General features: G+C 45.3%; 1 protein-coding gene across 2 annotated transcripts in view; it reads right to left on the reverse strand.

The window, feature by feature from the left end:
• Positions 1–6,494: 6,494 nt before the first annotated feature.
• EEPD1 (endonuclease/exonuclease/phosphatase family domain containing 1) overlaps positions 6,495–13,164 on the reverse strand; it is an 85,645-nt gene continuing 78,975 nt past the window's right edge. For both annotated transcript variants that reach the window (XM_074986055.1, XM_074986054.1), the window contains 2 exons: positions 7,678–7,872; positions 6,495–7,087 (listed from right to left, as the gene is read on the reverse strand). In XM_074986055.1, the coding sequence (XP_074842156.1) occupies positions 6,888–7,087; positions 7,678–7,872 (395 nt within the window). In that variant the 3' untranslated portion in view covers positions 6,495–6,887. The remainder of the gene's footprint in view (positions 7,088–7,677; positions 7,873–13,164) is intronic.

Raw genomic sequence — 13,164 nt, forward strand, 5'->3', positions numbered from 1 at the left:
GAAGGGCACCGAAAATTCACACACCTGCTTTTAAGAGATGGTAGAAAACAAAATCTATCTTTGAGAGCTGGCAGGCCTGGCACAGCTAGTTTGTTTAGTGGTTGCCTCAGGTATGGACACATGAGGAGATGTGTGACTGTCATGCCGGGCTGTATCAGTAGCTGCCTGCACATGGACACAATGTTGTTGAAAACTGACAAGTGCGCCTCTGACTGCATTGTGGACATGGCCTGCCATGCCATGAGGAGAAGGCTGGCTGAAGGAGACCCACACAAAGAAGTAGTGTTGGCTCACCGAGATGCCATGGACAGCTCTTAAAAAGAAGGCCTAAAAGGGTATTGTGGCAGAGTCAGTCTTGTTCCTGGGCCCCAGGTCCTCTGTTTAGTCCACTGGCCCCATCATATGAACCCTGTTACCCTTGCTGGGGCACAGGGTAGTCTGGGGGGGAACCTAGTCCCCACCCACTCATTCCAGGTTCCAGCCCAGGGACCCTGGATGACCGCTATCAGTGAGGGCTGACTCCCTTCGCCCTTGCCCCTGCAGCTCCTCTCTCTGGTCCACTTCCCCCAGACAATTCCCCTTGGTACCTCCTTCCTTTAGTGGTAGCCATGGCAGCAAGTCCTCTCCTTTGTTTGGCTCCTCTGACCTACCAGTTCCTCAGAGTCTCTAGTGAGGCTCCAGAACCCCCCTGGACTGGGGCAGTCCAGCCCCCCGCCCCAGGTTGCTGAGGCTCCTCTCCTCTTTTGTGGTCTCTGGTGTCCCTCTAAGTCTCCTTCCTACTCCTCACTCACCTCCCAAACTCTCCTTAACCACCGTTCTCTTACCCTGCGTGGAGAAGGGCTTATAAAGGCAGCCCTGGGCGGGATCAGCTGGCCCTAATTGGTTTAGGGCAGCCTACTCCTCAGCTGCTCCCCCTTTGCCAGCTCTGTCTCTGCTCTGTTTCTACTCCGGCCTCTCCTCTCCTGGCCCCACCCTGCCACAGTGTGAACCTCCCTGTGTTGGTTCTCAGGCGTGCTTCCGAGGCACGAGACAGAGCATGACTGAAAGCAGATCTGTTGTCATCAGTATGGATTCCTTTGGCACAGAAAAAATAATTGGGGTCTAGCATCCTGAGTAAAACTTGCCTCCAGGAGTCTCTCTTTACACACTTCACACTCCCAGGATACACACAGGGCTGCAGAGCCAAGCAAGTGAACATGTAAGAGCCAGTCTTTGCCCAGAAGCAGCATTCCTGCTCCAGCGCCTTGCTGGCAGCTGCTCTGGGGAGCATTTCTCAGAGCAAGGGTGCTGAAGTCAAGAATGCTTGAAGCTGAAAGAAGCCTCCAGGCAGATGACAGAAGTGATGCAATGGGACCACTGCAGGGCAAGGGAAAAGAAAAGAGGAACAAGGAGGGAAATAAATTAGACCTCTTCAGTAAAGAGGGGCAAATAGGTGCTCCAAAGTAAGCCCATGTCAGGGCATGGATGCTCAGCAGAAAATCCTTTGCTGTTAGGGAAGCTCCTGGACATTCGCAGCACATGGGAGGGCAATGCAGGTTCGAGGGGCATGGCATGGACTTTCTTGCAGGATTTGATGCTGACTCTTCAGATTATGTTCCCATGCTATTGCAAGTCAAGTCTGGGGATGCGGCATCACTTTCATGACCCCACATGCTTTCAGACCTCTTGAGAAGAGCAAGGAGGGCCCTGTCACTGCTCGCTGTCATTCTGCCCAAACCCCCTGGGTTCCTTTGGTTTTACACCATTGCAGTGGAGCCTTCTCAGCTCAAGTGTTCAAGTTCAGCTCAGGTCGCACCCACCTATTGGCAGGTCTTAGACTGACAGCAATTCAGGGGCAAGCATTGCTTTTCCGTTGTGTGCGGTGCCTTGCACAACTAGGCCATTAGCTGCCCTCTGGAATGACCGCACAGGCTTCAGGCTAAATGTAAATTTCAGCAAAACCAGTTCAGCCCTTTCACGTTTCAGCTCACAGGTGGGGGTTGTGTCACTGCTTGCCCTGCAACCCTAGGGGCTTCACAATGCTTTGCTCTTGTAACTCCCAACCTGGGCTGCTCATAATGAACCTGCCATCATGCAGGTCATACTCCGAGGACAGGTCTACACTATGTGGACAGGTCCACCTAAACCATTCAGTCTGAGTTGGGCTAGTAGCACGACTCAAACGGTTGTACTTTAGATTTACCTACCGCAGGGTCTATGCTGCAATGGGTGGACAGAAGAAACTCCCATCCACTCCATTACTCCTCACATCCTGATGGAGTACCGGAGTTGAAACTTCTGCTTGAGGCATGCGTGCATTCTCACACCTGCCCAGTCCGCCACAAATTGTCTGCTACATTTTGCTTCTCTAATCTTAGCTGCTGGTGAAGATGAATGCAGCACGAAGAACACAGTTTGAGCTGTACAGAGCTGGTTGCATTTCCAGGACTGCTCTTTCGGGTTGGCTTGGAAGTGGAGCAAACATGACCGAGATGCTCTGGAGAGGATAACTGAGTGATGAAGGGAGGGGACAGGGGGAGCGCTGGAAAGCAAAACATCCCAAGCCTCACCCCCCAACACACCATCTCCTTCTGCCTGTTCAAAGTACACCTACAACAAACCAAGCAAACTCCTCTTAATGGCTCGTTCCTATGATCCTTTGGTTAGAGGGCCAGCAAAACACCTGTGCACTATCTGTATCTCCAGAAATTCCAGTGGGACACAATAGTGACCTATGCCTCACATTCCCCCTCACACAAAGGCAACATTAACTTTCTGTACATAACTAGGAATCAAAAGCATCTGGGACATTACCTCCACCCTGTAGACTCCCTCTTTGCTCCAAGACATCTCCTCTTTCTGCTTGCTAAACAGTCACTCTACATGGAGTTTCCTGCCTTTTTTCAATAGCATCTCCCTGGCCTGCAGCCCTCAGCCATGTCGCATTAACCTTCCCTGAGCACCTGTGCAGCCTGAAGACTAACTTTGAGCTAATCTGATCTGTTATTAATCTCTGTCCACTGCAACACTTGAGATCCTGCCTCCTGCCCCTAGTGCCATTTTATAGCCACTCTTCTAATTGCACCTACCTCTGCTTAAAGGCTGCTGTCAACAGGCTGGACCAGATCCTCAGCTGGTACAACTAAAGGTCACTGACCTACATTACAGTTCATGAATTCATACCAGAAGAGGTGCTGGCCTATTTAACCCTTTATTGCATTAGCTAAGAGATAAATTCAGTCTCCGGACATTTTATAGGAAGAAAATATTAAGAACAGCAAAAAAAAAAAAAAAAAAGGCAGGAAAAACAGTATTAATGTTTTCCTGATAATAGGTTGTTCACAGAGGACTGTATTCTGCCATCCTTGTCCTACTGAGTGGTACCTGTCTTGGCAAGTGATCAGCTCATTTCAGTGGGATTACCTGAGGAATTAGGTGCCACTCACCATGAGTAAAGTCGGCAGAATGAGGTCCATGCAGCACTGTGTGTAGCAAAGTGGATACTATACCAAGCTGTGGTGGTCAATCAATGATTTTGAGCAAGTCACCATGCCTCAGTGAGTCTGTGTGTGTGTGTGTGTGTGTGTGTGTGTGTGAGAAAGAGAGAGAGAGAATGGGATTTTTTGCACTGTCTGGCCCCGATCCTGCTAACATTTATGTACGCACTTAAGCACATGAGAAGTCAATGGGATTATCCCTATGCAGAAAGTTTACTCTGGGTTTCCTGAACCAGGGTATCTATGGAGGGAAGGTATGATATAAATGCAAACAAGGTACTAAATCTTTTGCCCTCTGAAACATTTAGGAAAGGGTTACAGTATGTTTCATGTTTTACAATACATTTCCCCTTCAACTTGGAAGTGAACAGAGGAAAAGTCTGTTACAAACATTAAGACTACTTCAGGAAGTAATCTTGTATTTCCTATTCAAAGTTCATTTTGCTGAGTTGGGTTTATGTTCTCCCCAATCTTAAACCAACAGCATAACTGAGTTGGGTGGGTGTGAGTGGTATCCATTAGCTAAAACCACAAAAGGATGGAAAAAGAACAAATTTCTTCTAAGAACCTTGTCAGCCTGTTGCAAATTCTCTTTAGACAAAGGGCTTGCTTTTGGCTTCACTTACCCTGATGTACATCACAGAGTCTTCAGAGGAGTTAGCCCAGAATTTATAGCAGCAGGAGTTCAGAATCAAGTCCAAATAGGCTCATATTTTCCAGTCCCTTTTTTCAAAAAGAAAATCTGTTCAAAATAATTGCTTCTGCAAAACAATGATGGGTAGTGTGAGTGATACCACTTAGTTACTACTATTGGAGTTTAGGTATTATTTCCAAAATGGGGGAGTGATTCAGACACTGAAAAAAGTGCCGGGAGGTAAAGGGAGATGTAGGAAGTGAGGGCCTCCAATGACCCAGTGTGCGAGAGGTGCTTGGAGAGGGGTACAGTGAAGGGGTCCACGGTTGCAAGTGGAGCCCCAGAGGTCCGCATGCAGCCTGCAGACAGGCATGGCACATGAAACAAACTTCCCCAACATGCACCAGGTATCACACAGACACACCATGTGCAGGAAAGATCAATTCAGAAAGGAAAGGTAGTGAGAAGAATTACAGAGATGTTCAAGGGTTTGGCAGGTGTATCTTACTGGAAGAGCTTGGCTTGTTTAGTCAAGAAAAATGACAAGAGGCAGGCATAGCTCACTGGTTTGAGCACCAGCCTGCTAAACCCCAGGTTGTGAGCTCAATCCTTCAGGAGGGATTGGGGCAAATAGATGCCAGGGATGGTGGTTGGCTCTGCCAAGAGGGCAGGGGACTGGACTAGATGGCCTCCCAAGGTGTGTTCCAGCTCTAGAAGATGTGTATCTCCAATTATATTATATTAAGGCTGAGGCTGGATATGACTGTTCTCTCTAAATACATAATGGTAGTAAGTACCAGAGAGGGGGAAGAGATATTTAAGCTAAAAGACAATGGTGACACAAGAACAAGTGGCTATAAACCAGCCACGAACAAGTTCGGGCTGGAAACTAGAACAAAGTTTCTAACCATCAGAGGAGGAGATACTCTGGAACAGCCTCTCAATGGGAGTTTTGCGGTTAGTTTTGAGGGAGTTAGTCAAATTTTTGTAGCGTGATTGCCTGATGGGATTGCCTGTGCCATTCCCTGTCGTTTTTTCCATGCACGTGCAGAATAAATGTTGCTATGTGCACTGAGGCATGTGTGCCTGTACACCGTCACCAGAAACACATGCTGCTGGTTATGAATGCGGTGGACACTCTGCTAATCAGCAAGGCTCCTGGGTGGCCGGCTAAGCACATACAGGGAACACTGGTTGATTGCGATGGAGGGCAGGGCGCAGCAGCCCTGGGAATCATTTCTGGTTGATGTCTTATGTTCCTAAATGCTCATGTTTGAGGGTTTCAGCAAGCGTCTACAGGTCTCAGAAAGGGACTCCTCCCACCTCTTCCAATGCATTGGTTGTTTTGTTGTTGTTGATCCCTTTCCTCTGAAGGATCAGAGATGGCCATGGCAGGAGATTGGACATTGGATGGGTGGGTCCAGGGCTCTGAGGGGGCAATGAACTATCTCTGGCTCAGGAGTTTGGCTGGTGTGTTCTGACTCACGTGCTCAGGATCTAACTGACCTTAATATGAGGGGTCACAAAGGAATTTTTCCCCAAGTCAGCTTGGCAGTGACCGTGGGTGTTTTGCCTTCCCCTGCAGTGTGTGGGTGCAAGTTGCATGCCAGGATTATCTGGGTATATCTCTTTTAATCAGTTCCCTGACACTGTGGTGACCTTGAATGCTGGTGCATCTCAGCTTCTCCTATTCTCTGCTTTTGGCCCATAACAAACCAGTTCACAGTGGGCTGTGATAGATTTCATTTCAGTTGTTGGGTTTGGTGAGTGGGGGCTGGTGGCTTATGACATACTGGAGGTCAGACTAGATGAGCTAACGGCCCCTTTTGGATTTACATTCTGTGACTCGAGAACTGTATTCCCTCTGTTTGCAGGAAAGCGCACAGTAGGGCTTGCCTGACTTGTGCAATAGCACACATCAGTGGGGTGTGAATTCGAACGTGCCCCACAGTGCCGTGTACCATGTAGGCCCAGCAGCTGCACATTAAAAGTTCAATCGCACACGTTAGTCTTGGTTGGGGATGTTGGTTAGCCTTAGACTTCACATCCCACGGATGTGCGCGATGGCACCGTGCAGACAGGTCTTTGTGAGCAACACTATCTCCTGGGTACTAAAGAGTCACTGCCAGGTTGAGTAGCTGGCTGGGTGCATGTGGGGGGAACAAGCTAGACTCTGAAAAAGGATGAAGTAAATTACTCTCCACCCTGAAGAGCAAAGGGAGAAGATTTCTTTGTGACCAACACGTGATCTGAACTAAGGGTTATATAGAGCTAGTTTGAGTCCTTTGAGCTCAGAGAAACAAATGTATTCCCTGGTTAAGTCATGTCAGTTCTTGCAAGTGTTAGACAATGCTCCACAAATCAGCGACAGTTTCCCAGGCATGTCTCTTTTCTCTTTTTATGGTCTCCATTATTGCTTCACTTTACAAGAAATCAATTAAAAACATTAACCAAAAAAAAAAAAAGCCCCATTCTGTTGGGTTTTAACAGAGATAATGTGCAGTAGTAAAAGTGCATTTCATTTTCTGTATGATTCTCATCCAAGTCTCTAGGCCTGGAAGTGCCCATTGTGTTCATAAAAAGATACAAATCGCTCAGCTGTAATGAGACACCCTAAAACATCCAGGAGGAGCACCGTGGGTAGGGGAAAGACTTCATCAAAAGCATAGGCTGATGCTTTCTAAATGAGAAGGAGCTGGGGGGAAAGGCAGTTCTGCTTCACAGTTGAGCCTCAAGCAATGGGATCTTCTGACTGTCCTCTGTCATGCCTTAGCCCATCACCGTTCGTGTTTGATGTTTGAGTCACTGTGTTCCATGGTCACTCCATTGCCATTTCGGGTCACCTCTTTTCTGTTCCAGTCCTTTTCCATATAAAATTCAGCTAATACAGGGCAGTGTTCTGAAGCCACTCCTCCCCAGGACCAGTTGTCAGGGATCCATGGATTTGTAAGACCTTCTCTCACAACAGCCCAGTAACCTGCACAAAGAACAAAAGGTTAGTCCAGAAAGAGGCCAGAAGGCACGAGACTTACTCCATATAAGACCAAGGGACCAATTCTACAAACACTTATGCACATGAGGAATCTCACTCCAACTGACATCAATGGGACTGCTCCTGAGGTAGTATTAAACAGGGGCGAGTCAAGATGCCAGCCCAGAGTGGATTATCTAAAGCCACGGCATCCAATATGTTTGCCACTTGCCACATGTGGTGAATAGGACACTGCATTGTGGTGAATACAGGGGTGGCCAACACACAGCTCTGCTTGGTGGGAGAAGCATGTTGTGGCCCTGACAGTGGCTCCAGTGGCAGCTCTGGTGAGTCTGTGGCATTGAATAAGAATGGGAGGCCTGGGGGTCCCTGGTTCTGGGGGAGTGGGGAGGGCATTTATTTACAGGGGGTCTGGGAGTATCCAGTGCTGGAGGAGAGGGGCTGGGAGTGCAAATAATGTGGCATACATGGAAAGACAACAAACACGTGTGTGGCGATCTCTGAATTCCTACTGAACACCACTGACCTCAAGAATCTGTTTGCAAACATTGTTTCTGTTGGTAGAGACATTTTACCTGTAAAAACCTTTTTCAAGCTTCGACTGATCCAGATGTTATCCAGCGACTTTGATCCCTGAGGATTCTTTGTGCTGATGTTTGTAAATGTGTTGGCCGGGACTAGGTGATGGAATTTTTCCTTTCTCAAAATATCGTGGTCACTGCTGTCTGGAGGCTGGTTAAAATCACCTAAGATGATCACATCTTTTTCTCCTAGAAAAATTAAACAGGACAAGAAAAGAAGAGAGGGAAAAAAATCAGTGATTCAATGTGGGATGTAGGAGAAGAAATACCACCACTAAATAGTGATGCTGAATTTACCACTCACTGAGCCATTTGCTTCTTTAACTTGTCATGTTATAGTTAAAAATCATCTGTTGTGAACAAACACATGAGTTCACCTATCCCATTAATAGCCACTGGCTTTATTACACTTCATAAAAAGAATCTGTAAGTCCCATCTACCCTGCACAATTTATGCTGCTTGTTTCCTTTTTGAATTTTCCTCACAACATCTATGTCTGGTGGACTATCCTCTCTCCTTCTCCCACAACCATGTCTACTTCCACACAATGAGAGACTGACCCACCCTACCACCAAGTCTGGTAAGTCTGATTTTATAGGTTTTAGGAATCTTAGGTATTGTAAAAGGTACAAGGATTTTGCTTTCTTGCTTGTTGATTTATTTTAAACGAGACTTGTATTTTGGGCCAAATATGACCCAACGATGTCCTTTTACAGTTTTGCAACTGAGACATTTTTTGTGAAAATACTAAGAAGAGGGTAAGTATCAGAGAGGTACCTGAGTTAGTCTCTGTATCTTCAAAAACAACAAGAAGTCGTATGGCACCTTATAGACTTGCAGATATTTTGGAGCACAAACTTTCGTGGACAAAAGACCCCCTTCGTCAGATGCGTGAGTGGTGGGATTCCAGAGGAGGGTTTAAATATATGGGTTTATGAAAAGGAGGGAGTACCAGTCAAGAGGAGGGCCAGAGTTGACAAGGTCTGTTCAGTCACGCAGGATGTGCCTCATTATCAGAAGCTAATGTGGAGGTGTTGAACAGAGAATGGGAGTGTCTTGTCAACTACAAAAGCAGTTTCTTCCTCCGGATGTTTACACCTTCACATTAGCGAGTGATAATGGGCCACATCCTCCCTGACTGAATTGACCTGATTTCTCCTCCCTGGATGTTCACAGCTCCTCATTAACTGCTAATAATGGGCCACATCTTCAGTGACTGTACTGACCTTGTCAACCCTGGCTCTCCTCTTGACTAGGACTCCCTCCTTTTCATTAGCCCATATATTTAAACCCTCCTCAGGAACCTCCCATTCATGCATCTAACAAGGGGGAGACTGACAGATAGTCATGTTAGTGTGTATTCTATCAAAACAAAAAAGCAGTCATGTAGCACTTTAAAGACTAACAAAATAATTTGTTAGGTGATGAGCTTTCATGGGACAGACTCACTTAATTTTTTCAAAGATGGATCACTGCCAGAAAACATGACAGTGCAATACACCCATTCTAAAAGTGTAGAATTAAGACATTTTAAAAAAACAACCAAGACTAGCAGCCTGGCAGCATGGTGACAGAAGCAGAAATAATGCTCTTTGGTACTTAACTATCTAGGACCTGTATACCTATAGAAGAAATGAAACTTGCGTATGCTTGCCTATGTGATTTAATGAATTTTATGGAACTCTGAGGTGCCTCAGAATTTGTCTCAGGTTGAGATTTTGAAAGGAACTGAGAATGTTATGTGCTCAGTTTCTTTAGGCTCCTTTAAAAGTCTCACTTCAATATATGTGGGTAACTGTCAAGATGCTAAATATTTTGTTTTTAAACCTCATCCCCGTTCCTGAAATATCCTGCTGCTCTGACACCCGTGTAGCTCCAATGCTGTCATGAAAATATCCCTGGTGAATGCTAGTGTGAGAGGACAGTGAGACTGTAGGTATCTTTGTCTTTTCCATCCCTCCATAAAAGACTCTGCTGTTACCTAACTCAAACCACTCCCTGGGCTCTGTTGATGACCACAGGTGATGCTAATGGTATTCACCCAAAGAAGTTATTGCAGGATGACTTGATAAATGACTAGGAGGAAACTACTAAAATAGGACAGATGTATGCTGAAAGAGCCAAAATTTGACCTCAGAAAATCTGATGGAGAATATCCTATGGACTAAAAACCCCCGGGTGTTTTTTTAAAATAAATTCCATTCTTTGAGAAGGAATTTATTTCAAATGTCTACTTTTGATAAATCATGCTACAATCATTGTTTTGGACCAGATCATCCCTGACCAGCTGTTGGCCTGTTCCCTGATTAACTTCACTGCTAGGTAACTAGGGAGCCCTTGTATTGCTTTGAAATGAGCAGAGTGGGCTGACTGGCATCCTTGCTTAAGCCTGGCCCCCAAAACAGATCAACACCTGCTCACTGTGCACCATGTCTGCAGCTGAGCTTGCCCTTCTTCCAGCCCCAGTTCTCGCTCAATTTTCCATTTCAGGCTCACTGTGCTGACTGACCCTCCAGTTCTAGATCTGGCTTCAGACAATATGATAGGGATCCTTGCCTCCAACTCTAGCTTAGTCTTGGGCTCTGGCATTTGGCTCCTGTCCCTCCAGAACGGACTCTCAGCTTGTTTCCTGGATCCCGCCCACCACGGACCCAGCCTTAACCATAGGCTGAACTCTCCACTAGGTTTGACTGCCCCCAGTCCAGTCAGCTACATCTACCTTCTGAGATGCTGTAGGGGGAGCCAGCCAGCAGAGGGAGCTTAAGTTAAACAACAAACCCTCTTCATCCCTTCCCTGATTACTGGACCAATTTCTGCTGGTGAAAGAGAAAAACATTGGACAATCTCTCTCACCAACAAACGCTGGTCCGGTAGATATTACCTCACCCACCTTTTTTCTCTAATATCCTGGGACTGCCCATGGCTGCAACAATACAGCGTTCATCCTTTTGCCTATCTTTTAGAAAGGATAAAACAAGTTCCTGCATAAGGAACAGCGGGTGGCAAGATCAACCTTTACCTGATTAAAAATAATGAAGTAGAGAAACCACATTATTCTCAAGCTAAGGGTATCACAAATATCACAATAAGTAGCAGCTACACTGCAGAGTACTGTGACAATGGCTCCCTGTTTTAAAAGAAAAAAAATCATGTTACTTTCAGCTCCATTAGAATAAAGAGGAAAATCAATGCGTGCCTGACCGATAACGTCAGAATCACTCTGGAAATAAGTGGTTTACTTTCATGCTTCTAATTTATTGCTACAAATAGAAAACACCATTTTAAAAAACGCTTGAAGGCATCCTTTTATGGGTACTGTCTTTCATGCCCTGAGGGTACGTCTAGACTACATGGAAGACTGACCCAGTTAAGGTCTATTTTCCTGAGTTCAGTTTTGTGCACCTGGTAGAAACACACAAAATCGAACTATCCGGGGTTGGCAGTCGACCCCTGTACACCTCGATATTGCAAGGAGTAAGGGAGGTCAACAGGAGAGTTTTGCCCGTTGACCACCCTCTGTGAAGATGCCCACCTAAGTCAATTGCAGATAAGTCAATTCCAGCTACACAACTGCCATAGCTAGAATTACCTATCTGCAAACTTCTTACCTGCCTATAGTAGACCAAGCCTGAGGTACATTGGATGGTACCCATCAGTTCTGAGTTTTGCATTCTGTCCCACAACTAACAAAGATCCCAGTCTGGGTAAGAGCAAAGAAATGACTCAGATCACAGTCATGATGGTACAATGTTGCAGGTGGCAAGACATGCTAATTACCTGAAATCACGACACTGCCCTTCCTCTTTTAGAAAGGAAGAGCTGAGGCCACCATGGCATATTAGGCTTATAATTGCTCTTGGACAAGGACATAAAAAAATGCTGAACTACCTGAAAGAATCCACACAGCAATGCAGCCTTTGCCAAAGGCCACTGGCTAAGAACACTAATGCAATCATAATATCCCTCTGCTGGAAATGAGACTAAAATGGGGCATAAGGATCCCAGAAGCATTTTGCTGCAACTTTCCTAATCACTCTCTTCAAGACAAGAAGTCTTGAGACTAAGCCATAATTACAAAACTGCTAATATCAAGTGATGGCTTCCTGAGCCAAAAGCTGATAGCTACTCAGCTGAGAGAGCCCCAAGAAGAAGGTAGTAGTAATCTTCATTAAAATGGCCCCTAAACAGCTGTTCACCAGCCCATTTTTCACTGTCTGTGAGTAACAAATGTTCCTCTCACTAATCACAGCCTTGTGTTTGCAAAATCTCAGCTGGCAAGGTCAAGTGGCACTCAGCTTTGAGATGATGGCATGCTCGTCCCCTCTTGCTCGGACCGTGGGTTCTCATGTTATTCTGGCCAGAATCATCCAGGATCAAAGTGATCTTATTTAAACAGATGGAAAAGTCTTGAGTATCCCTGTGAAATTCTGTCTTTTAAGTGGGACCGAATTTAGCCAATATGAGGCTCAAAGTCATGCATCTACTTAAATTCCTTCTTGAAGGAGGACCTGTGTGTTATATGGTTTGAGAAGATACATGGTAGTCTTCATTCAAGACGAAGAGTATGAATTCCTACCTTAGGTGAAAAACTGAACACAACCCAACTGTACCATGCCTCTATAATGCTCCAAATTAGAAAGATGACTGGTCTGACACAGCATGGACATTCTTATATTAAACCATGTTTAAACTAAGTGAACAGAGGACTGAAACAAAACCCTAAAGAAGTAGATCTAAATTAAGGTGCAGAATAAGTGGGTGCAGCTCTATTGGCTTTAATAAAACAGCATCTCATTATGCCAGGTCTGAACTTGGCCCATATGGGTTTTTAAGAATGCTTTCAAATTTCAAGTCAAGAGAAACAATATTTGCCACAGTTAAAAACAGCCTTGACTGACCTTTGCAGCTCAAAGGAAAAGAAGGGTCTCCCATCCCTCTCCTGTAATAGGAGAATGATGTTGATTCTTAATTTTTCAAGTGACCAATATGGCAAAACTGGGCCAAGTTCAAAACCTCCACACACATAACCTTCTAGCTCTCTGACTCTCTAGCCTTTGTGAAATAGCAAACAACATGCTCACTTTTCCTATTCCTATGAAGAATCCTAACAATAAGAATAGGACAATCGCTGCATAGCCTCACAAGAAATTGTTTGAGCCTAACCTACAAGTACCCGAACAGGAAGCAGGTTTCAGAGAACAGAGTCAAGCTTCTCTTAATTAAATTACATATTCGCTGCCAAAATCTACTCTGATTTACACGGTGTAAATCCAGAGTAACTCCAGTCAAGTCAGCAGAATTACTCAAATTTACAACAATTATAACAAAATAGGATTTGTCTTTCTTCCTCTCTCTCTCTTTTTTTTTTTAAGAGCATCAAATGATTTGAGAGATACGCTTCCCCCTGCACCCCCAAAGCAGTTACAAAAATACTTGGAGGTAAATGTATAAAATCAATTTCTGCAAGAAAGAAAGAAACC

This window comes from Carettochelys insculpta, chromosome 2, assembly GCF_033958435.1.
Source record: "Carettochelys insculpta isolate YL-2023 chromosome 2, ASM3395843v1, whole genome shotgun sequence".
NCBI classification, from domain to species: Eukaryota; Metazoa; Chordata; order Testudines; family Carettochelyidae; genus Carettochelys; species Carettochelys insculpta.